Source organism: Malus sylvestris, chromosome 3 (assembly GCF_916048215.2).
Source record: "Malus sylvestris chromosome 3, drMalSylv7.2, whole genome shotgun sequence".
NCBI classification, from domain to species: Eukaryota; Viridiplantae; Streptophyta; class Magnoliopsida; order Rosales; family Rosaceae; genus Malus; species Malus sylvestris.
In genome coordinates, this window is record NC_062262.1 from 28705590 (window position 1) to 28731470 (window position 25881).

The 25881-nt window shown below is 40.4% G+C and overlaps 1 protein-coding gene and 1 pseudogene across 3 annotated transcripts; one reads left to right on the forward strand and one right to left on the reverse strand.

The window, feature by feature from the left end:
• Positions 1 to 704: 704 nt before the first annotated feature.
• On the forward strand, positions 705 to 18825 carry LOC126617136 (zinc finger protein CONSTANS-LIKE 14-like; annotated as a pseudogene).
• A 3317-nt stretch (positions 18826 to 22142) lies between these two features.
• Positions 22143 to 25881, reverse strand: LOC126614335 (universal stress protein PHOS32-like). 3 transcript variants are annotated; one of them, XM_050281931.1, is made up of 3 exons: positions 24978 to 25880; positions 22713 to 22759; positions 22143 to 22493 (listed from the first exon to the last, which is right to left on the reverse strand). In XM_050281931.1, the coding sequence occupies exons 1-2, from the start codon at positions 25765 to 25767 to the stop codon at positions 22752 to 22754; spliced, it is 798 nt and encodes a 265-aa protein (XP_050137888.1). In that variant the 5' UTR covers positions 25768 to 25880; the 3' UTR covers positions 22143 to 22493; positions 22713 to 22751. The 3 variants fall into 3 exon arrangements, with proteins under 3 accessions (XP_050137888.1, XP_050137889.1, XP_050137887.1); XM_050281932.1 differs by having other exon boundaries at positions 22143 to 22572; XM_050281930.1 differs by lacking the exon at positions 22713 to 22759 and having other exon boundaries at positions 24978 to 25881.

A 25881-nucleotide genomic window follows, 5' to 3' on the forward strand; every position in this document is an offset into this window, starting at 1 on the left:
CGTAACCGTAATCAAAATGGAGGAATTGGATTGATGAGGAATTGAATTGAGGAGGAATTGGATTGAGGAGGAGTCAGAATCGGATTCATGTTAAAGCTATTTACTTAAATGTTCTAGAATCGAAGTAAAAATGAAACGAAATTTATACAAGTTGTTTACTAATTCACCTGAATCGGAATAGAAATCAATGTGATTACTAAAATGCCCTTATTCTTTTTGTTTCATTTATTTCCCATATGTTTTTAATAACATTTTCACAAAATGTCATTATTGTATACCTTCATCTATCAGACTTCCCCAGCAGAAAATAAGAACTCCTCCCTCCTTTATTCCCCTCGCTTTCATCTTTCCCACTCACTCTACCCCATAAACACCACCTCTCCTCCCTGCCAAGTATTTCAATTTCAAGATTCTGGGTTTCAAGTGATTTCTTCACGGGATCTGTGGGTTTATTATCTGGGGTTTGGTGATAAATTCTTGAATCCGATTTGGGGGATATATGGTTGGGTTTTGTGAGGCAGTGGCATGGGAGTAAGGCATGGCTACACGGGGAGGTGGAGGTGAAACGCAGGGAGCGATGGGCTTGTTGGGTTGAATAGCAGATCAGCCCCAAATCGAAGAGACGATACTGTGAGAGTGAAGAGAAAGAAAGAATGGAGGATTGGGGGAAGTAGGAGGAGGAGGTGTTGGGGTTGAGCTTGACAATGGAGAAGGTGGCGGCGGCCAAGCAGTTCATAGAGGTAATCTGCAATATGTGGCCTTGATTGCTTCTGGATTTTCTTACTTAGACTCTGTTTGGATTGCTGAATAATGTAGTTTGGGTATTAATCCGAGCTCTGAATCATGAAACTATTTGGTGTTTGAATTGGGTGTTGGAATTTCATGAATTGGTTTCGATTTCTATTGTTTGGTTGCTAAGAAAATGTGGGAAGAACGAAATGTGTTGGGGATTTTGAAGTGGTGGAGCAAGATGAGGTGGCGAAGGAGCAGAGGGCTGGTGGAGAGGATGGCGGAGGACAACGAGAAAATGGAAATGAGTACTGAAGGTGCAGGGTATTTTGGGAAGGAAAATTTGATTCCGGATGGAGCCTTATCCCAGTAATCCAAATACTACCTTCTTTTAGGTAATCCAATTCTGAAAATATCAAGAATTGAAATCCTGATTTTACATGGGTCCATAGAATTGTGCATTCCGCTTAAGTTAGTAAACAGAAGAGTAATCAGGAATGGGGAATGACTCCCATTTCGCCATATCCATTCCCTATATGTAAACACACCATCAATGTAGTAGCCTCAAAGAGGATAAAACCCCTATTGAAATACTCTAACACTATGTTTGAATGAGAGAATTAAACTTGAAATTTGAGTAAAAGTTATAAATTGACATGCACCAATTCCCTTATTTGGATTCATAATCATAGAAATTTATAATTTCCGCATGGAAAAAAACTTGGAATTTGGGACCTCCAATTTCCAAGTTTAAATTCTATATAAATAGATGTCATTTCTCAATTTCTATGATTGAGAGTTTAAAAATAACAAATTCCGTATTCAATTCCATTATTCTTTTAGGTTAACCAAACAAGAAAATTCACAAATTCTAGAAAATAAAATCCCATCATTTCAATTTCCATCATTTTGAAATTCCTTAGTAATCTTAAATTTTTTCATCCAAACATAGTGTAAGCGCTTCTCGAAAAACCACTTCAGGTGCTTCTTGCCAAAGGATTAATTTTTAAAGTAAAAATTAGAAACCACTTTTAATTCATAACCATCATTCAAATGATCCCTAAATTAGTATGGGTATTGTTTAATAGGATTTGTTGATGTCATTAACTCGTTATATGTAATCTTAAGGTAATGCTAACGTGATTAAATTTTTAAACTAAATAAATAAAAATTAATCACATGGCCAAAGACCCACACTCAAACCATTCCCTTGGCCAGAATTGATGGGCCTAATATTTGTCTCAATATTTTTTAGGGAACTTTAATTAAAAGCACCCGGTACTGTTCACTTTAACGAAAAACCACATTTTTACACTAAAAAGTCAATCCTGGTACTATTCACTTTACCCTTTATTTTGTCCTTATCATTAAAACTCAAAGTTTTCAAGCCCTTTTCATTAGTTTTCCTTATTTTTTAACCATATTTCAGACAAACCAAACCAATAATGTCATCCTATCTGCTAACACAAATTATTATTATTATCACAAATAGAATGGAAGTGTCACGTGCGTTAAGGTGGACCTCAACGTAGGAGAGAACAGCTTAGAGCAACTCCAGCTGGAGCTGGAGCTTGATGGATCGGCGACAAAAATGACCCAATAGCCCCAGCAATCTGCTCCAGCCCATGCGGGAAATGGGGCTCTGGGGAGGCCCGAGTGAGAGGTCCGACTTGAATTGGTGGCCAGAGAGCCTGAGGCCACATGATCCTAACGTCAGCCACATTATAAAATTAATATAAAAATATATAAATTAATAAAAAAAATTAATAATTTTTTTAAATGTAAACAATTAATAAAAAATAAAAATAAAAGATTTAATTTTTCTATAAATATTTTATCACTATCTTCCACCTTACACCACAATTTTATATTTTCTCAAATACTTTGGATTGTAATTTCTTATTTAATGAAATGTGGTACAATTAGACCGACTAAAAATCATATCCGAAATTTGAAATAAAAATATTTTTTATTATTTTATAAAATAAAAAATACTAATATTTTATTACTTATTGTCATGGCTATTCAACTCCGCCTATGTAATTTTACATTGCCGGTCCCAAGCCCGGATAAAGGAGGAGGGGGAGGGCGTCAGGTAGTCGACAGCCGGCACTCCATGATCACGTCGAATCCTTATGAAAATGAATCCAGAACAAAATCGCGCTAAAGCTAGGGCGTCACCCGTAAGTGGCGCGCTGTGTGGCCCGAGCACAGTGATAAGTGAGCAAGGGTCGCTGTATCTCCATCGGCACCCGGATGCAGTGTTAAATGAGCAAGGGGGCCGTAGAAACTTCTTTTCGAACGACTCCACTCAAAGTTGTTTGGGAGCATATGCTCCTATCAACTTTACACGGGACACACAAAAGAAGTACTTTGATCCTATTAGACGGGGGAGGGTGAAGAAGCTAGGACAGAAGGGTAGAGTTCAAGAGAGCAAAATGCGTTTAGGAACGTGGAATATAGGAACCTTAACGGGAAAATCTATGGAAGTAGTGGAAGTTATGGTGAGGAGAAGGATAAATATTATGTGCCTACAAGAAACTAAGTGGGTTGGTAGTAAGGCAAAGGATCTAGAAAACTCAGGGTTTAAACTTTGGTATTCGGGCACAAATAGAACGAGAAACGGTGTTGGCATCATCGTGGACAAGACCTTGACACAAGATGTTGTAGATGTCAAGAGGGTAGGAGATAGAATCATGGCAATCAAGATTGTAATAGGACAAGAACTTATCAATGTGATTAGTGCGTACGCACCTCAAGTAGGGTTGGATACGAGTTCGAAGGAGAAATTTTGGGAAGACCTTGGAGACTTGGTGCAAGGAATTGCTCAGACGGAGAAGTTATTTATAGGAGGAGATCTAAATGGACACGTGGGCAGGGAGACAGGCAACTATGGAGGTTTTCATGGTGGCCATGGTTTTGGGGAGAGAAACGAGGATGGGGAAGCTATCTTGGATTTTGCAATGGCATATGATCTCTTCTTAGCCAACACCTTCTTTAAGAAGAGAGAAGAACATGTGATCACCTACAAGAGTGGGTCGTCAAAAACACAAATAGATTTTCTTCTAATGAGGAAAGGGGATCGTATAACTTGTAAGGATTGCAAAGTTATACCAGGAGAGAGCGTGGCTAATCAACATCGCTTGTTGGTGATGGATGTACATATCAAAAGAGGGAGACAAAAGAACAAGACTTGGAAGTGCCCAAGGACTAGATGGTGGAATCTAAAAGAAGAAAAACAAGCCATTTTCAAAGAGAAGGTAATCACCCAATGTGTGTGGGATAGAGAGGGGGAAGCTAGCCAAATGTGGGATTCCATGGCTAGTTGTATCCGAAAAGTAGCAAAAGAGGTATTAGGAGAGTCCAAGGGCTTTGCCCCCACCAAAAGGAATCTTGGTGGTGGAATGAGGAGGTACAAATAAAGGTGAAGGCTAAGAAGGAATGTTGTAAAGCCTTATACAAGGAGAGGACCGATGAAAATGGTGAAAGGTATAGAAAAGCGAAGCAAGAGGCGAAGAAAGCGGTCAGAGAAGCTAAGTTAGCGGCTTACGACGATATGTATAAACGACTAGATACCAAAGAAGGAGAGTTGGATATCTATAAACTAGCTAGAGCAAGGGAAAAGAAGACAAGGGACCTAAACCAAGTGAGGTGCATCAAGGATGAGGATGGAAAGGTTCTTGCTACAGAGAACGCGGTTAAAGACAGATGGAGAGGTTATTTTCATAATCTTTTCAATGAAGGACATGAAAGGAGTGCTTCTTTAGGGGAGTTGAGTAACTCAGAAGAGTGTAGAAACTACTCTTTTTATCGTCGAATCCGGAAGGAAGAAGTGGTTGTAGCTTTGAAGAAGATGAAGCATAGAAAAGCAATAGGCCCAGACGATATACCAATCGAAGTGTGGAAAGTTTTGGGAGAGACAGGTATAACATGGCTCACTGACCTTTTCAATAGGATTTTGAAAACGAAGAAGATGCCAAATGAGTGGCGAACGAGCACTTTGGTGCCTATCTACAAGAATAAGGGCGACGTACAAAATTGCATGAACTATAGGGGTATTAAGTTAATGAGTCATACAATGAAGCTCTGGGAGAGAGTCATTGAGCATAGATTGAGGCAAGAGACACGGGTTTCGGACAACCAATTCGGGTTCATGCCAGGGCGCTCAACCATGGAGGCAATCTATCTCTTACGAAGATTGATGGAAAGATATAGAGATGGGAAAAAGGATTTACACATGGTCTTTATAGATTTGGAAAAAGCGTATGATAGGGTCCCAAGAGACATTCTTTGGAGGATCTTAGAGAAGAAAGGAGTACGAGTAGCATATATCCAAGCTATAAAGGATATGTATGAAGGAGCAAAGACTGCCGTAAGAACTCATGAAGGACAAACCGAAAGCTTTCCCATAACTGTAGGATTACATCAAGGCTCATCCTTAAGTCCTTACCTTTTTGCGTTGGTAATGGATGAGTTAACAGGACATATTCAAGATGATATTCCTTGGTGTATGCTTTTCGCAGACGATATAGTGTTGATAGATGAAACTCAGGAAGGGGTAAATGCAAAGCTTAACCTTTGGAGAGAAGTGTTGGAATCTAAAGGTCTTCGCCTAAGCCGATCAAAGACAGAATATATGGAGTGCAAGTTCAGTGCAGATGGAGGCCAAAACGAGTTAGGGGTGAGGATCGGAGATCAAGAAATACCAAAGAGCGACCGTTTTCGTTACCTAGGATCTATCTTGCAAAAGAACGGAGAATTAGATGGAGATCTCAACCATAGAATACAAGCTGGATGGATGAAGTGGAAGAGTGCATCTGGCGTGTTGTGTGACCGCCGTATGCCACTGAAGCTCAAGGGAAAATTTTATAGGACGGCAATAAGGCCGGCGATGCTGTATGGCACAGAATGTTGGGCGGTGAAGCATCAACACGTACACAAAATGGGTGTAGCGGAGATGAGGATGCTTCGTTGGATGTGTGGGCACACGAGAAAGGATAAGATTAGGAATGAGGATATCCGGGGTAAAGTAGGAGTAGCCGAAATTGAAGGAAAGATGAGAGAAAATCGGTTACGGTGGTTTGGACATGTGCAAAGAAGGCCTACTGACGCTCCGATTAGAAGATGCGACTATGGGACAGAGGTTCAGGGCCGAAGGGGTAGAGGAAGACCTAGGAAAACTTTGGAAGAGACTCTAAGAAAAGACTTAGAGTACTTGGATCTAACGAAGGACATGACACAGGACCGAGCACAATGGCGTTCTAAGATTCATATAGCCGATCCCACTCAGTGACTTAGATTTTCCAAGTCTCCAACCGAGAAGTTTTCCTCACTCGAAAAATTAAGGGAACACTACCCCAACCTACATGCTCCACTCAGAAAGCTTCAACATACAAGCTTCAACAAAAGAAAATTCAAAGAACTTAGCGAAGAAGGCTTTGGTGTATTTAACACAATACGTTGAAATGAAGGAAAACTTATTTATTGATATCCCCGATAAGCTACAAATATGTACATATACATGAGTCAAAATAAACAAACAAGATGGAGCCTTCACAAAGGTTGCTTAGGAGAAGTCTCAGCAGTCGGTAGAGCCCCGGAAAGAGAAGGCATCGGAGGGGGATCATTCGGAGCCTCAGTACTGGACAGAACCCTAGACGGAGGAGGCATCAGAGGTTGATCATTTGGAGCTTCATTACGCGGTACAGCCCCAGAAGACGAAGGCAATAAATGCCTTTGGAACAAACCCACAAATCTCTGATGATCAAGTAAAACCTGACCATCAGTTTCCTTCATCTGGTCAAGCTTCCTCTTCATGTTTGTAGCATAGTCATGTGCGAGCCGGTGCAACTGTTTATTCTCATGCTTGAGCCCTCTAATCTCCTGTTTGAGACTCATCACTTCGGCCGCCAATGATTCAACTTGGCGGGTTCGAGCAAATAGGCGTTGGGCCATATTAGACACAGAACCTGCACACTGAACACTGAGAGCCAGTGAATCCTTAACAGCTAACTCATCAGACCGTTTGGAAAGTAGTCTGTTATCTTTGGGAGTGAGAAGGTTCCTGGCCACCACCGCAGCGGTCATATCATTCTTCATCACGGAATCCCCAACGGTAAGAGGACCAGTAGGGGAGACGAAGGATGGGCGCCATATGTTGTCTGGAGAAGGCGGGGCTGCCTCTTCAACAAGGTTCAAGTCAAAACGACGGTCGGAGGGGCCAGACATTTTCAAAGGTATTGAAGAGAGAAGAGGTCGGACAAATCAAGATCTTAGAAGTGCAAGAATGGAGCTTCTACTGGTGGAGATTCAAGTGTGCTTTGGAACTTAATGCCAGCCCCTATAAAAAGCTGCACTCGACGGAGCTTTAGACATCGAAGAGGCGCCTGCTCAGAAATCGAAGAGGCGTTTGCTTTCTCAAAAGCTGGGCTGCTTAGAGACCACGAGGGTTGATCTCATAAATCGAAGAGGTGTTTGCTTTCTCAAAAGTTGGGCTGCTCAAAGACCACGAAAGCCGATCTCAGAAATCGAAGAGGCGCTCGCTTCCTCAAAAGCTGGGCTCCTCAGAGACCACGAGGGCCGATCTTAGAAATCGAAGAGGCACCTACTTTTCCAGCCTTGTCAGCACCTGTCACACACACACTCAGCTTTGCGGAAATTATGGGTATTCTGTCGAAGACTTCTGGGGAAGTAGAAAACACATGAATCTTACTGTCCAATCACCCACTTCCCACACGCAGTAATAGCTCATGGGTACCACAGATAACTTTGCCAAAGTTCTCTGCCAAAATTGAGCACGTGAAGCTTGCAGCTCCCACTACATCGCTCTGACCAAGAAGGGTAAAAGAATAGCAAAGAAACAGCACTAACAAAGTTTAGACCCATAAATTTTGAAGGTCTAGCTACCATATTATTACCCACAAGGGTAAAGGAACAGTACCACTGTTGGATAATTGGAAAGTCCCTGTGTGTCAACCTCCGTGCTTCGTGGCAAGGTAGACTAGCAAACATGCCCAACCTTTACTCACATTCGAGAAAACACTCCCAATAAGATTGCTTGCTCCAAAATCGAAGAGGCACCGTCCTCCGAATCTCGAGAGCCAGACTCCCAACATGACTACTTTCTCAAAAATCAAAGAAAAGGTAAAGGAACAGTACCATTGCTGGATAATTGGAAAGTCCCTGTGTGTCAACCTCTGTGCTTCGTGGCAAGGTAGACTAGCAAACATGCCCAACCTTTACTCACATTCGAGAAAACACTCCCAACAAGATTGCTTGCTCCAAAATCGAAGAGGCACCGCCCTCCGAATCTCGAGAGCCAGACTCCCAACATGATTACTTTCTCAAAAATCGAAGAGACACTGCTCCCCGAATCTCGAGAGCCAGACCCCCAGCATGATTGCTTTCTCAAAAATCGAAGAGGCATCGTTCTCCGAATCAATCGAAGAGGCGCTCGCTTTCTCAAAAGCTGGGCTGCTCAGAGACCACGAGGGCCGATCTCAGAAATCGAAGAGGCACCTTCTTTTCTAGCCTTGTCAGCACCTGTCACACGCACACTCAGCTTTGCGGAAATTATGGGCATTCTGTCGAAGACTTCTGGTGAAGTAGAAAGCACATGAATCTTACTGTTCAATCACCCACTTCCCACACGCAACAATAGCTCATGGGTACCACAGATAACTTTGTCAAAGTCTCTGCCAAAGTTGAGCACGTGAAGCTTACAGCTCCCACTACATCGCTCTGACCAAGAAAGGTAAAAGAATAGCAAAGAAACAGCACTAACAAAGTTTAGAAACATAAATTTTGAAGGTCTAGCTACCATATTATTACCCACAAGGGTAAAGGAACAGTACCACTGCTGGATAATTGGAAAGTCCCTGTGTGTCAACCTCCGTGCTTCGTGGCAAGGTAGACTAGCAAACATGCCCAACCTTTACTCACATCCGAGAAAACACTCCCAACAAGATTGCTTACTCCAAAATCGAAGAGGCACCGCCTTCCGAATCTCGAGAGCCAGACTCCCAACATGATTACTTTCTCAAAAATCGAAGAGACACTGCTCCCCGAATCTCGAGAGCCAGACCCCCACCATGATTGCTTTCTCAAAAATCGAAGAAGCATCGTTCTCCGAATCTCGAGAGCCAGATACCACATACCACTTTTTCAAAGTGCTCTGACAGAGTTAAAACATGTGAAGCTGGCAGCTCCCACTACCGTGCTATGACCAAGCAGGGTAAAGGAATAGCATTACTACTTGTTGTTAGGGAGACTCCTATATATGTCGACCTCCATCCCCAATGGACAGGCAGACCTGCAAAAATGCTCAACCCTTCCTCATATCTGAGAGGGCACTCCCAACGAAGCCTTTCGAAATATTCAGGCTTCTTTCCCCCCGATAATACCTCTGCAAACAAGCTATACTAGAGCAAGAATATCTCATATCATCAGGGTTAAAAGCAAGAGTATCCCATATCATGCTTTTTCCCTGTCTTTTCCTTTGGTCTTGTTTTTACCTGCAAGATAAGGAGAAAGAGAGCAATCAGTCAGCACTTGAAATCAAGCTCCCAGCCAGGAACTGACAGCCTGGAACCCCTTACCTGATTACTTACCTGGCATTGCTCTCGAGTACTCATCTTCAACATCTTATGTTGCCAGGGAAGATACCGCATCTGCTTGAGGAACAGATAGGGCAAGTGCGAAGGATACAAGGAAGCATGTGGAGACAAGCGTAACAGCACACGTGCCGATCCATCCATTACTCTGTCAAAAGCAAAAGTATCCCATATCAGCAGGGTCGAACGTACTCTAGATTTGATGGACTTGTTTTGACCCTCAAATTCTTCAGTCGGCCTTATACTCTGGAGGAAACCAGAAAACCCTCCAGCTCAGTTCAAGAATAAGCCTGTGGAAAGTTACTTCTTCAAAAGCAAAAGTATCCCATATCATCTCTTCTCATTTTTCTTCTCTTTATCCTTCATGCTGCTGCAAGATGGGGAGAAGGTGAACAATCAGCCGGAGCTCTGATTGCTTACCTTGTCTGTCACCTCTTTCAGCAAATCCCCTAGCTCGGCGACTTGGGGGACTCCTACTACATGGTTTGTATCGCGCTTGACCAAGCCTGAAACTACAAGTAAGCTTCAAGTGAAATTGATACATTACCTTGTGCATCTCCACCAGTTAAAGATACCACCCCTGGATGGAGGAAGAGTACTTCCAGAGAAGCTGCCACATCTACCTATGAGACAGATAAGGCAAGTCAAGATGATACCACACTCCGATACTTAGAAGTTTCGTGATTACGAGATCATTCTCCCACAATATTTCCTAATGTCATTTGTACTCTAATGTCATTTGTACTAAATCATTCACTTGTACTCACTAAAGGAGAGCTTGAACCTATGTACTTGTGTAAACCCTTCACAATTAATGAGAACTCTTCTATTCCGTGGACGTAGCCAATCTGGGTGAACCACGTACATCTTGTGTTTGCTTTCCTATCTCTATCCATTTATATACTTATCCACACTAATGACCGGAGCAATTTAGCGAAGATCACAAAAAGCGACCGTTTTCGCTACCTAGGATCTATCTTACAAGAGAACGGAGAATTAGATGGAGATCTCAACCATAGAATACGAGCTGGATGGATGAAGTGTAAGAGTGCATCCAGCATGTTGTGTGACCGTCGTAGGCCACTGAAGCTCAAGGGAAAATTTTATAAGACGGCAATAAGGCCAGCGATGTTGTATGGCACAGAATGTTGGGCGGTGAAACATCAACACGTACACAAAATGGGTGTAGCAGAGATGAGGATGCTTCGTGGGATGTGTGGGCACACGAGAAAGGATAAGATTGAGAATGAGGATATCCGAGGTAAAGTAGGAGTAGCCGAAATTGAAGGAAAGATGAGAGAAAATCGGTTCCGGTGATTTGGACATGTGCAAAGAAGGCCGACTGACGCTCCGGTTCGAAGATGTGACTACGGGACAGAGGTTCAGGGCCGAAGGGGTAGAGGAAGACCTAGGAAAACTTTAGAAGAGACTCTAAGAAAAGGCTTAGAGTACTTGGATCTAACGGAGGACATGACACAAAACCGAGCGCAATGGCGTTCTAGGATTCATATAGCCGACCCCACTTAGTGGGAAAAGGCTTTGTTGTTGTTGTATTGTCATGGCTATTCAGTTTAAGGATGGAGATGTAAAAAACAGTTATTATTCATTAAAGGCAGTTACTGTTCAAATTCAATAATGAGTTGCCCTAGGGGCCTTTGCAACGCTAGAGTTGCTCTTAACCGCAGCCGCTGATGTCGTAGAGAAGAAGCTAACAACTTCAAAGGAACTGGTAAAGATATTAAATCTTGTATTGATGAAAATGCCCCCGGACTACTTTCGTTTTTTATATTAAAGGCTGAGAGTGCGCAATTCGCACATATATTGGTGTGCTGAGACAGAGGGTGCAAGAAAATGAGAGGCGGAGGAAGGTGAGAGACTGTGAGCTTTGCGGAGTCTGGGCGCGGGTTCACTGTGAGCCGGACCAAGCGAGGTTGTGTTGGGACTACGACAAGAAAGTTCACGAAGCTAACTTTCTAGTGGTGAAGCACCAGAGAAGCCTCATTTGCCGCAGATGCCAGTCGCTGACGCCGTGGACAGGGTCAGGTCCCAAGCTCACGCCCACCGTCTCGGTCTGCGAGATTTCCATTGAACACCGCGAGAGTAAGTTCGAGCAATGCGCGCTGGTTTAAGAAAGCGAAGCAGAGAATGAGGGCGTTGATGGTGAAGAGGAGAAGGATGACGGTGATGATTGTGACGAGAGTGATGAGGATGAAAACCAGGTGGTGTTAGACCTACAATTGGTTAGTCTTCAACAAGGATCACAAACAACATACATATATATATATATATGTATATATTTGAGGAATCTGAGGAACCTAATATCAAAACCCTAACGATGGTTCTAGATCTTGTTTTGACGTAATCTTCCCGTGAGTAGGGACACCTCCTATATAGACTTGTAACCCAACTGCATCCCAACTATCGTGGGATTGTCAAAGCCTAAAAACCTCCGCGTTTGTCAGTTGTTAAACCACAATTGAAGCAAGTATTTAGTGTCCTACAAACAAGGGATTTTATCCCTTAAATGGTTTTGACTTTAATTAATTAATTCCACGTATGATTGTCCTTATTATGCTTAGTGACAATTCAATAGAGTCCTAACATTCTCCCACTTGAGTTATCACTGATCATATCCTTAATCAACATATTGAATCAAATTAATCCCATAGTGATCACTTTTGTCAACACAACCATCAATCCCTTTGCATATCTGCCAAATGAACCTTAGAAAATCTTGTACATCAATTCGTACAAGCACCCTAAGATCACATCACCCAAAATAACTTATGCATGATACAAATACTGAAACAAATTCAAAGCTTTGTTTCCAAGCTCCCATTGATCAGACCAGTCCACCATTGTCAAGCTTTTGTTTAGCTCTAATGGAATGCTTACGATACCAAGCACATTTAGTCTGAATCTTTCATCAGTCCACAACATTTCAATATATTGCTTACATATATTTGTACATATACACAATAGCTGAAATAAAACTTCAACCATTAACATGGTAAAACTCAAGAGTACATGAGTTCAAGCTTTATTTTTAACAAAAGATGAAATAAAATGAAAGATAACTCCTACTTCCACACAGTAGTTGAATCAAAAGATTCAACCACGCCCATGTTTGCCACATGATTCTTGAAAACTCCCACTGCCAGAGGTTTTGTAAGAGGGTCAGCCAACATTAAAGTGGTGTCCATGTGTTCTATAGACATCATTGCTGCCTTCACCTTTTTCTTTATAGACAAATATTTCACTTCCATCATTCATACATGTTTATGTTACGCCTTTGGGCAAGAAACGTAAACAACCACATTTGGAAAATAGATTATGTAACATTATTGTATAGCAGTCATGTAAAAGATTAAGAAAACAACCAAAATTTCAAGTTTTGGACAAGAAAACAGTCAACTTAATTCTCTCAAAAATGTTATATCTGAATAAATCTCAAACCATTCATATATTCCTCTCTTTGGAAAAGAATATTGACATGTTATGAATTAAAAAAAAAACACACGATCTACATAATCCATTACCCAAAGTCTTTTCACTGTTGTACCAAATCTAAAACGTTATTGTTATGCTTCCAACCATCTGAAGAATCCAAGAAACATTAAGCAAAGGAACAATCCACTTAAGATTTTACAAAGTACAATATACTGAATAACGATTTGAACCACACAAAGTTCTTTTCTTTTGATAAGAATAAATACTCAGTATAAATTGGTGATCATAAACATACACATATATGTTTATATATAGTTTCTTTGACCAAAATTTCCTTATAATGTCACTTTATTGAAAAATTATATCAACATTTGTTCAAGAATAACTCATTATGGTTGTTGCTCCTGCAAAATGTTAGTTTCAATAAATGCCGAGATGAATAATTTTTATCATCTTGCCATTCAACTATGGCGCCTGAGAAACTTTTTGCACAGGAATTGTTAAAATCGAAGACTAGAAACCCAAGGTCAATTTATAATGTGATTTGAATGACTTCAGATCAATACTCTTTATGAATCTCAAGCAGGCTAATTGCATCATAAATCAAGATACAACATGAATCAAGTCTCTGTTCATATACTACATATACCATTTGTAATAATGTTCAAGGTTGAGCATGCGTTTGATAGCATGGTGAATTAAAAGAATAGGTCTTTTCGGAGAAAATTAAGATTCATTACAGCTTTATGCATATTGGTTGCAACATGTATATCAATTAAACATCATTGCCATATAATGAATTCATAGTAACATTTTTACCTGCAATTGATAGTAATGGCAGCAATCCAGGGGTACACATACCACGCCAGCCTTCGGGGACCATATTGAAGTCCGCGAAGTGAGGCCTTCCCTTGAGCCCGATGGATCGAACGTTCAGGAACCACCTGATCACCATCCTAGGGATGACATCGTAGCAATTCCCGCTAAAAATCACATCTTGCACCACCGTTCAATCTCGTACCACAACTTGCACACCGTCGAGATCGAGTTCCAATCCTGGTCCATCTGTATGAACGAGAACACGTGCTCCAGCACCTCATTGTGAAAGTTGTTCCATCAGGTTTAGCATTTTCCACAACTCAAACTGGTCGAACAACACTAAACCGATGCCGCTCTTCCGACTTCTCTTATGCCGCCATTCAGTGATATCAGAGGGAACCCATCAATCACAATGCTCTAATTCAGTAATTGAACCATTCATATACTCCCTTTTTGAAGAGAATAGTATGTAGGTCATGATAAATGAATTACAATATCCTGCAACCTAATTCATGCAACAATGCTTGACAAAATCCCATTTTGATGTGATCTTCTAAACAATTGTGCATCGGTGCAAAGTCTTGTTTCCTTAAAATTCTTCAACTTTGTTCTGCAAGTTCTTAGGGTTATATGTGATATGTTTAGACTAAAATAGTTTTGAATCCAAGTAGACTACCTTGCTCTGATACCAAATGTTAGACCTACAACTGGTTAGTCTTCAACAAGGATCACAAACAACATACACATGTATATATATATTTGAGGAATCTGACCAATCCACGTATGATTGTCCAATAGAATTTTACGGCTTAATTTTCATGTATTGCATAATTGGGAATATAATACATACAATCCTTGTTCTCCAAGGTAAACTAAAAAAGGACAAAAGAAATACCCTTCCTAATAAAGGACTCTAATATTTACACAATATTTACATTCCTATTCTAAAACCAACTCACGCAACACTCCCCCTCAAGTTGGAGCATAGATGTCACACATGCCCAACTTGACAAGTGAGTCACCAAAAACTCTTCTACACACGGCATGAGTGAGAATATCGGCAAGCTGTTCTTCTGAGTTCACAAATGGTACTGACACAATCTTCTTCTCGAGCTTTTCCTTAATGAAATGTCGATCAACCTCCACATGCTTCGTTCTGTCATGTTGTACCGGGTTCTCTGCAATTTCTCGTGCCGACTTATTTTCACAATACAACTTTATAGCCTCCTTTGGTTTGAAACCAAGACCCCAAAGCAACTTACGTAACCAAAGAACTTCACACACTCCATGTGCCATACCTCTGAATTCGGCCTCTGCAGAAGACCTAGACACCACATTCTGTTTCTTACTTCTCCAAGTAACCAAATTTCCACCAACGAACGTAAAATATCCAGAAGTAGAACGCCTATCAGTCACATCACCGGCCCAATCAGCATCAGTGAACCCCTCAATTTTTAGATGACCAGAATTTCTATACAAGATTCCTTTCCCTGGGGCGGACTTTAAATACGCCAAGATACGCATAACAACAGCCATATGATCCACACTTGGCGAGTGCATAAACTGACTCACCACACTTACTGCATAGGCTATATCTGGACGGGTATGAGCTAAATAAATTAGTCTTCCTACCAGTTTCTGATATCTGCCTTTATCCACTGGTTCTTGATCCGGATAAATCCCTAAGTGATGTTTCTCCACAATAGGCGTATCCACAGGTTTACACCCAAGCATACCTGTTTCCTTTAACAAATCAAGAACATATTTACGTTGAGACAAGAAAATACCTCTAGATGACCGAGCAACTTCCACGCCAAGAAAATATTTCAAATCTCCCAAATTCTTCATCTCAAACTCAGCGGCAAGGTTTTGTTCTAGCTTCATCATCTCTTCCGAATCATCACCTGTTATTATCATATGATCCACATAAATAATTAAGGATGTCACTTTACCACTTCCCCGTTTCACAAATAATGTATAATCCGAGTGACTTTGATAATACCCAATTCGTCTCATAACTAGGGTAAATCTACCAAACCACGCACGAGGTGATTGCTTAAGTCCGTAGAGTGACTTTCGCAACCTACATACTCCGGTTTTCCCTCCAGCATCGTACCCCGGAGGAAAATCCATATATACCTCTTCTTCCAAGTGCCCATGAAGAAAAGCATTTTTCACATCAAACTGTTTTAGTGGCCAATTCAAATTTGCAGCTAAAGAAATCAGAACTCGTACTGTATTCATCTTCGCTACTGGAGAAAATGTCTCCTGATAATCAACACCATAAGTTTAAGTATAGCCTTTTGCTACTAACCTTGCTTTATACCTGTCTACCGTTCCGTCTGCCTTGTATTTGATCGTAAAGACCCATCTACACCCAACTGGTTTCTTTCCTTTAGGTAGCTCCGTTACCTCCCATGTATCATTCTTATGTAGTGCCATCATTTCCTCATCCATCGCAGCAGCCCATTTAGGATCCTTCAAGGCCTCCTCAACTCGGGTTGGTGCTTGGGTTGCTTCCACATTGTTTACCCAGGCTTGACGTTCTGGAGCAAGGTTTGAGCATGACACATAATTAGCTATTGGATACTTCATTTTTCCTTCAGGAGAAAACCTGTCAGGAGGAACACCACAATTTTGCCTTGGCGGCAACTTATATGTACTTATAACATTATCTGGATTAGTTACATGAGCATCAGTAGTACTTACCTCAGAAATATTCAGAGAAGACATATTGGGTGGCACTATTGAGCTTGAGAGAGAGGGGGTTGCGGGTTCGATAGCTAATGGTTGCTAGAGCGGTGAAACTGTTTCGGCAACTCCCTGCTGACACTCTGCATCACACTCGGCAATATGTTGTTGAGAAGACTCAGCTGGTTCGGTGCTACTTGGCTGAATGACACTCACATTCTCGGCAGTGTCTTGTCGAGAGTCACTATCTCCATTCTCAGCAGTTTCTTGCTGAGAGCTTTCACAGCTATTTTTGTTAATAAATACTCCCCCTGAGCTACATATTTCCAACCACCCAAGATCACCACTCATATTCTCCCCCTGGTGATCGGAAGGTGATGGAGTCGAAGCATAAAAGACCTCAGATTCAGAAAAGGTAACATCCATAGTTACATACATATGACGAGTTTCAGGGTGGTAGCACTTATACCCTTTCTGTTGAGGAGCAAAGCCCAGAAAAACACACCGGTGAGCACATGGATCGAGCTTACTACGATGAATCTTGTGAATATGAACATAGGTTACACACCCAAACACACGAGGAGAAAGAGTATTAGTTGATACTACCGGAACAAATTCTGTCAATACTTGGAGAGGTGTACGAAAATCCATAACCCGGGATGGCATACGGTTAATCACATACACGGCATAGGTGACAGCTTCAGGCCAGAACCGTTTAGGTACAGATGCACCAATGAGCAAGGCACGAGCAGTTTCCAGGATATGACGGTTCTTTCTTTCAGCAACCCCATTTTGTTGTGGGGTATGAGGGCAAGTAGTCTCATGTAGAATTCCTTGATCCCGAAGAAAGCCGGACAACTCGGAACCAATATACTCACCTCCATTATCAGAGCGGAGAACCTTAATAATAGAGGAATATTGTGTTGCAAACATTTGAGAGAATGATCGAAACACCATACCCACATCACTTTTATTCTTCATCACATAAATCCAAGTCATACGAGTGCAATCATCAACGAAGGTAACAAACCATTTAATTCCAGACAAAGTACTAACAGGAGAGGGACCCCAGACATCAGAGTGCACAAGTTCAAAAAGAAACAATCTTTTATTCATACTAGGAGGAAACGAAACGCGATGACTCTTCGCGAGAATACATACCTCACAATGTAAGTCTGATTCTTTTATTTCATGAAATAAACTAGGCAACATACGCCTCAAATACCCAAACGAAGCATGTCCTAACCGACGATGCAATAACCAAACTTCATGTAAATTATTGGTACGGGATGCTCGAACTGCATTAGCTCTGCCAGGAACGACATCATCCACATAATATAACCCCTCTCTCTTAGTGCCACGCCCAATTATCTCCTTGGTCTGAATATCCTGAAGCAAACAAAACAGTGGATACATAAGTACAACACAATCTAATTGCTCAGTAACTTGAGGAATAGATAACAAATTATGAGACAAAAAAGGAACAAGCAGGCAGTGATGAAGGGAAAGGGCTGGCGTGAGGTGCACAGTGCCGGCCCCCAAAACCGATGTTGTTGTTCCGGTAGCAGTTGCAATACACTTCCGTGAACTAGTTGTCATACTAGTAAATAAATTCTTATCAAAAGTCATATGATCGGTTGCACCCGAGTCTAGAATCCAACCCGTATTCACCATTTTGACTTACAAAGAAGAAGGGAAAAACACAGCACGCACTGTTGTGCAATACACACCTCACGGCAGCAGCAGGAACCTGCGCTGCAATAAATAAACACACGGCACACACAGCAGCAAACTGTGCTACAATAAGGAGACACACGGCCTGACCAATTATGCAACAAACCGTGCAGAAACAAGTCACCCAAAAAACACAGCACCACCCACACTGCTGCACACACAGCAAGATTACACACACACGGCAACACTGGTTTCTGCAGAAGATTTTGCAGAAGAAACAGTCAACCAAGCACAGCGGAAAAAAAAAAAAACTAGGGTTTCGGCAACACAGGCTCTGGATACCAAATAGAATTTTACGGCTTAATTTTCATGTATTGCATAATTGGGAATATAATACATACAATCCTTATTCTCCAAGGTAAACTAAAAAAGGACAAAAGAAATACCCTTCCTAATAAAGGACTCTAATATTTACACAATATTTACATTCCTATTCTAAAACCAACTCACGCAACATGTCCTTATTATGCTCAGTGACAATTCAATAGAGTCCTAACAGGTGGTTTCGTGGTTGGTGGATCCTCCACCGGCGGCGAGTTGTTCAAGCAGTGAAGAAGAGGAGAATGAGGAGGAATTTTCGGTGTCAAAGCGAATGCGAGAGAATGCGGACTTGGGATGTGATGAGACGGAGGCGTTCGATTGGTTACGAATGTTGAAGCGACGGAGACTGGGCGGGGAGAACCGTTTACAGAGTAAGAGATCAACGGCGATGGGGAGCTCAAAATCCAGAGGCTTGATAATGGAAATGGAGGCTATCAACGAAGATGATGATCATGATGAGAGCCGTTAGATTATGTTTGGATGGAGACTTCCAAATTCAAAGAAATTGAGTTCAATTGGTAAGTGATGGAGCTTAAAATGTAAATTAAATAGATTAGTAATGTCTTTCATGAGCATTTTAAAGTATTTGAACAAGATTTACAAATGACAAATTCTTAGTAGCAATTTACAGATATTTTTCTCTCGCCAACTTTTGCAATGTTCATAGGGGCATGCTAATCCTCTCTAATTTACATTTTATGATTTGATTTTTACTAATTCGGAATCGATTCTTAGTCCCTGGCCCAAACATTATTTAAGTTTTTCTCTACCAAATGGAAAAGTTAACCATATGTATCTCGCAATTTTGAATTTAAGAACTCTTACTGATAAATGAAGAAAAATATTGCTAGATCACAGTGAATAGTGTTTTTCTGAACTCTCACAAATAAGTGAAGAAAAATATTTGTAATGAGTAGTTATGTGCCCGCATTGTGATAGGGTAAATTTTGTGACCAAAAAGAAAAACATAAAATCTGAAGATAAAATGGAGAGAGGGGTCCGTCAGGGCTGGGGTTGGAGAGATTTTTTAGTATATGCCTAGAACACGAAGTAGTACGTCACAATTATTATACAAGGGAAGAATATTTTTTAATTTTTTTAATATCTTTCTACTTAATTAATAACATATAGTGTATATACTTGTATATGGAACGCTGAAAAATCTATGTGGAACAAAAAGAATTAGGGGCGGATTGACAAGTTGAGAGAACAAGTGAGTGGTGGTATGCATGGACGGAGCTAATGAAGGCTCACTGGGGCAGATGCCCCCACTTAAGTAATTCGTTTGTTTAGTTGCAGACTACAATTATATAATATATACGGGTTATCTTTGAAGAAAATATATGTATCAAATATCCAACATACATTCATTCTACTTATACTCCATATCAAATATTATATGACCAATAGTGCTCTTGTTCTGTCATTTAAACTGAAAAAACCCTCTCCCGCCTATCATGTACTTATATTTTTCTCATCATTTTGCCACTTTCCACTATTATATTGAAATTTTTGTAACATTGGAATTGTGATACATCATCATTTGAAATCATCTTTAATATCATATTGCGTATAAACATACTATAATAAGGTTTTCTTAGTTGTTTTCGAATGCCCCTACTAGAAGAAATTTTTGGCTCCGTCTTTGGTGTTATGAAAGTATTGTCCTTTTAGTTTGGTGAAGAAATAGAAATGTTACTTTGAGTTGATTGATTTGCTTCCTCATTTGCATCATTTCTTGGAAGATATATATTTTTTTTATTATTATTTTGCGTTTTTTAATTGTCAATTTGTCACACTACCTATCTTGTTATATATTATGCATCATCCGATGAGGCGAGGCAAAGCAAAAGACAACATGAGGACTGAAGAAGAAGATAAGATAAGATAAGATAAGCTTAAGCTAAGTTAACATTTACATCCAGCATGTTGGACCTTGGTCTACAATTATATTAACATTATTCCAAGGAATTTTTTTGTGGGTAGAGCAAGCCAAAAATTCTCAAGAAAGTGGATAAGATTAATCTTAACCCATACGGTTCAGAATAAGTTTAAGAGTAATGTTAGAGAGACTAAATTTGTAGACAAAGTTTTAAAAACTAAAGAACATTGATGATTGGTTTATTACCTACACGTTGATAAATGTACTTACTTTTATTGGTAACACGTCATTTAGTTTGCAAATTTAATCTTCAAAAAATTGAGTCTTCCTAGTATTACCCTAAGTTTAAATATTAATCACTCTTTTACTTTACAATCTTGTTATCATACAAGTCATATTTTATATTAGACCATCTCCAATGGTTGGGCTAAAAGCCAAATATTTTAGCCCAGAAAATTTAGCTTTTAGCCCAGAAACAGTTTTTATGCTTCAACCGTTCTAGCCTAAAATTTTAGCACGGGATTATTAAAGAATGAATTTAGGTTATTTTTGTGGATAAATTAAATTAAAAAAAATAAATACATATACTTTCGTAAATTAATTTATGAACATTTTTATCTAAAAAAATTTAAATTCCGATAAATATTGAAAAATTTAAATTCCGATTTCTGGGCTAAATTTTGGAGGGAATCTGGCATTAGTTTAGTATTTAGCATTTAACCCAAATTTTCCTCTTGGGTTGGATTGGGTTTGGGGGGGGATTTTAAAGAGTAATTTGGCTTTTAGCCCACTATTGGAGTTGGTCTTAGTTGTTGCAAATAAAAGATAAGACAATTGCTTATAATTCTAACCACATAGCTAATCATGTAATGAGTGATGTAGAAACATTTTATCACGTCAATCAATAGTTGAACATCACCTCATCTTTTTAGTGCAATTCATGTACCGACATTACCAAACATTGTGTAAAAAAATTAAATAACGAAAAATCAATAGAATCCCACCTTGAATAAAATCTCCTTACAATTCCTCAACTTAATAATATCTTACCGTGCAGTAGGGGTTTTCTTCGTGATCGTGGTTATTGAGGCTGTCTCATTCTGCCAGCGCATGACGCTTCATATGCCTTCCTTGTCAGTCAAACTTAGTAAGTCAATATGTCTACAGTTGATGTAATATTTGTAACTGACACCCCTACCCATTTCCAAAACTTTGGATCTCGGTTTCGTATTACGCAATACACGATTGACCAACAATCTGGACAACGTCAAGACTCATGCGACAATCCCTAAATACAAGAAAACAACTCTCATGATACAAGTAAACAGCTACCATGATATCTCGTGTTAATGTTTCAATACCATGAACAAAAGCTTACCCATGTCTAGAGACAGGTATACAGCTATCATAATCTCCTTTCAAACTTACGTCATGTGAACAAAAATTTGCGCAGGTCTCGACACTACAGTATACTTATTGCCGTGTCGTGTACGTCTTTATCCAAATGTAGACAGATCATTCTGTTTATTTCTTATTGAAACACTTGGCTAACCAACAATTTCCTACGATCGATGCTATCCTGCTGATATTGTCATCACAAAGTCGGTTTGAAAAAAGACTCAGTGCGTTACCATGTTGGATTGTTGCATGAAGTTTGCATGCCAAGACATTCACTTGTGGATAAACATACGCGTCCGGCATATATATCCATCCGAGTTCAAAGAAAAGAACAACATTATGCTACTCCAGAACATTCAGACTCCACCACACGACGGAACCCACGGCGAATCAGCGCCTAAAGGCAGCCACCCATGCGCACGTGGACGACTATCCTTAGCATCATTCTTCAGGACAAATCCGACACAAGAAAAATGAACGGCTTCGAAATGTAATGCAATCACAGGTTGTGGTAGAAAGTACCTTACCATAGCAAGCAATCGAAATATAAACATCCAAATTTATAAACTGCGTCTAGGATAATTATTAGACACATCTAATAATTAAATTTGTATCATACGAGCAACAAGAAGCACATCCCTCGAAACTAAAAGGAGTAGAGAGTCACAAAGCATTGAACAAATTAGGAAAGACGTAGAGAAACCCTAAACCTCATTCACCATACAAATAGCATCTACAGTCCTCCCAGAGTTCATACATGAGAAAGAGCTATTGCAGAGGAGAGAAAGCAGACTTGACTCCTGCAGGCTGGACTCAAAGTGTCAGCCACTCCCAGTCGACTCAGACATCTACACAAACTGCACAATATAGAACCATGACTTGGTCACATTCCACACAACTTACTCAAAACCGATGCCAGACTATTTCGCATGAAAACTGTGCAAAGATAAAAGCGGCAGGAAATATACGTTATAAGAAACCCGCTTTTTGTCTCTGATGTCTATGTAAATAGAAGCTCTTACTGAAGCAAATTCAAAATTATCCAAAAATTGAGATATTCGGCATTACGTACAAACCTGTACTTGAGAGGATTCAACTACGACTCAGAATACGGGCTAAGCTTCTGCCACAAGACAAACAACCAATAATAATGTCATGAACATCTAAAGATTTGTTAAAGTTTAGTCCATAAAAAAACAGGACAGAACATCCAGAAAAAAAAAAATCCACTTCGTAACAATATTTCTAGCCTGCTTATCTCCACTCTTTTGGAATCTAAGAAAGTAAATGTAAACACACAGAAACTTACTTCTACATGCACACAATGAAAAATCTTAAATCTACAATGGCATTCGGCCCTTCCAGAAACTACTTGCAAGGCCTTCTTTCACACAACCTTACGACATTCTCCTATAACAATCTACCTTGGGGCTAAATACATATAAATATGTTTACATGTTTGCATTTATTATTATGTAAACTGTACACTAACATGTCAATAGTGCACCAACTAGTACACAAGAAACATATCCTGGGGCTCATAAACCTAATGGAGCAACAACCGAAACTTACAACAAGAGAACAAACTGCTCCTCAGTAGCTGAAACCATGTCAAAATTCAAAAAATAAATTCTGCAATTTAAAATGGATGAACATATACATGTAAATATGTGTGACAAGATTTAAGTATACTATTTAATGTACTGCACGTGTCATTGTCGTAATGCATTGCTTAATCAACTAGTATAGAGTAAACACTTCCATAAATCATTCATAGTTGTCCAATATGGGTACAGGTTATACACATATCCCACGGTAAACAGATTCACCTGAGATTCGTGCAGTAGATAATAAAAAGACATCCAAAGTGTTCATCGGGCCAAGGCAAAGATAAACAAAAGGACATTTAAAACCCAGTATGCATAAGCATTTTGACAAAATGTTCAGTTTGAGGATTTCCTTTTAAAATGTTATATTAGTTGATGACTTGATATGACTGATACAGGGGGTGAGAGAGGAGATGAGTGATACAGTCAAATCAGTTAAACTTACTGATGAAACAAACTGTTTTGTTATACTTAGAATATGCGAGCAGACGCGTAGAAGCCAATTGATAGTAGCTATCCTCTAATACAACCAAAGATGAGAAATTTAGATAATTAATTAATCATTTTCTACACACACGAAAATGTGCGGTTGGGACCTGACAAGTGATAACTAGACGTGTAGAGAACAGTAAATTTACAAACAAGATTAATGCTTTGTTTTTTACCATTATTCACGAATCCTGATTAAGTCCTGATCAAAGCTGTTTATCTCAAAATAGTAACTAGCAAGAAGGCATCATCCAACAGAAAGAGAATACAAGAGAGGTACCAAACTATGAGCAGCACATAAGTCAGAACAAGTACTGGCATCTTCTTAGCCTACTGAACTTACTGCTAAGCTTGCCATCGATGTTTATAACCTTGCTCCTCATTAAAATTTCAAACAAATTTACTTTTTTTCTACAGCATGGGCCTATGCAGCAAAGTGTCTAGGAAACAACCAACTAGAAATAAGAAATATGACGAATGAATTTTCCCTAACACGTCATCCAAACGAGAAGTTTGTAAAATTTGCATCACTTTTGGCATGGAGAACTTATTCCGACATTAGAGAAAGAGGTAGACTTCCTTTTGTTTATATGAAGCATCTGGCACATACTACTAAAGGGAGAACTAACACAACAAGTGATTATCTTCCAGAAGAAAGTAAAAAAGATATTCTTATAGGTAGGATATTTAATTGAGAAACCCCAACAGGCCAAACCACAAGTGCATGGGGATGGTATATGCTGCCTAGAACGTCTATGCACATACAGAATTTCACAAAGGATTGTTAAAGAAGATTGGAAAGACCAATCAACTCTCACACTAAGATACATAAATTGGAAGGCTCCATGCTAATCTAATATAACACATCTAGTTCTCGTTCAACAGCTTTTTCACATTCAAAGAACCTCATGATGCTTTCAGAAAACAAAGCGCATAAATTGCAAACATTGCAAAAAGATCAAACTTTGTTTAATCAACCATGGCTTTGAAAATCCATAACATAACATTTGCAGTTCACAAATACATCGGAAGCAAATTCAAATTCCGTTTTGCGAAAAGTTAGATGGATACATCAGTAACTGGTAATTAACAAAGTTCCCATTTGGAGCTGTCATTTCAGATATGTGTAATGTGCAACAAATCACACCCAAATATGATATAATCATCAATCAAATTATATTAAAGAGAATCAATAAAAACCGAAACTTGAAGTTACTCCAATTAAATCAGAGAAAAAGCCCTAACCTTTCTTATGCTCCTCCTTTACCACCGTCACGGGCTTGATCACGGCCTCTTCCTCCTCATTCTCTTTAACGGCAACAACCGCCGCGGCAACAGGAGGACCACCAGAACCACCACCAGCAACGCCGCTACTGTCATCCTCCGGAAACCGGACAACAACAACGGGACAAACGCAGTGATGAACACAATAATCGCTGACGCTCCCAAGCCTACCGTCAGTCCCACGCTTGGTGGCGCCGACCCCTCGGCTCCCCATGATCACGGCACTGAGCCCTAGCCTCTCAACCTCCAAGCAGAGCCGCTCCTTCATGTCATGGTCCTTGACGATGTGGATCTTGTACGGAATCTGCGCCTCCTTCAAGGGCTTGGCGAGATCGGCGACCTTGGAGGCGGTGAGGGCGTCGAAGTCGTTCTCGAGTTTCTTCTGCTTGACGGAATCGTGCAGGGCGTGGTTGTCGACGAAATCGACGTCGTCGTTGGTGTTGATGGAGAGGTCGACTGAGCCCCAGTCGGCGCCGAAAAGGACGGAGGTGGGGCTGACGTGGAGGAGGATGACGGCGTCACCGGGGCGGATGTAGTGATCGACGGCCCAGCGGACGGCGTGGGCGCTCTCTTCAGAGAGGTCGACGGCGACGCCGAGCTTGCGGCGGGCACCGGCGGTAGGGGTGGGAGTGGCGGCGGAGCCGGCGGAGGAGGAGTGGTGGCGGGGAGAGTTGGGGTGGTGGATTCTGATGTGGGGGAGTTGGGGATCGGACGGGTCTTGGGGCTGAGGAGGCTGCTGAGGGTGATTCATCTGGGTTTTGGAGAGGTTTCGGTTGTGTTGTTTTCTGTTTGGATAGTCGGAAAATTGATGGGAAAGTGAGGGATAAAAAGTCTTAAGTGCTTATAGCATTAATGATGATGCTTG

Coding starts and splice junctions, on each gene's coding strand:
- LOC126614335 (XM_050281930.1), bottom strand. CDS start 25,767: ATGAATCACCCTCAGCAGCCTCCTCAGCCCCAAGACCCGTCCGATCCC.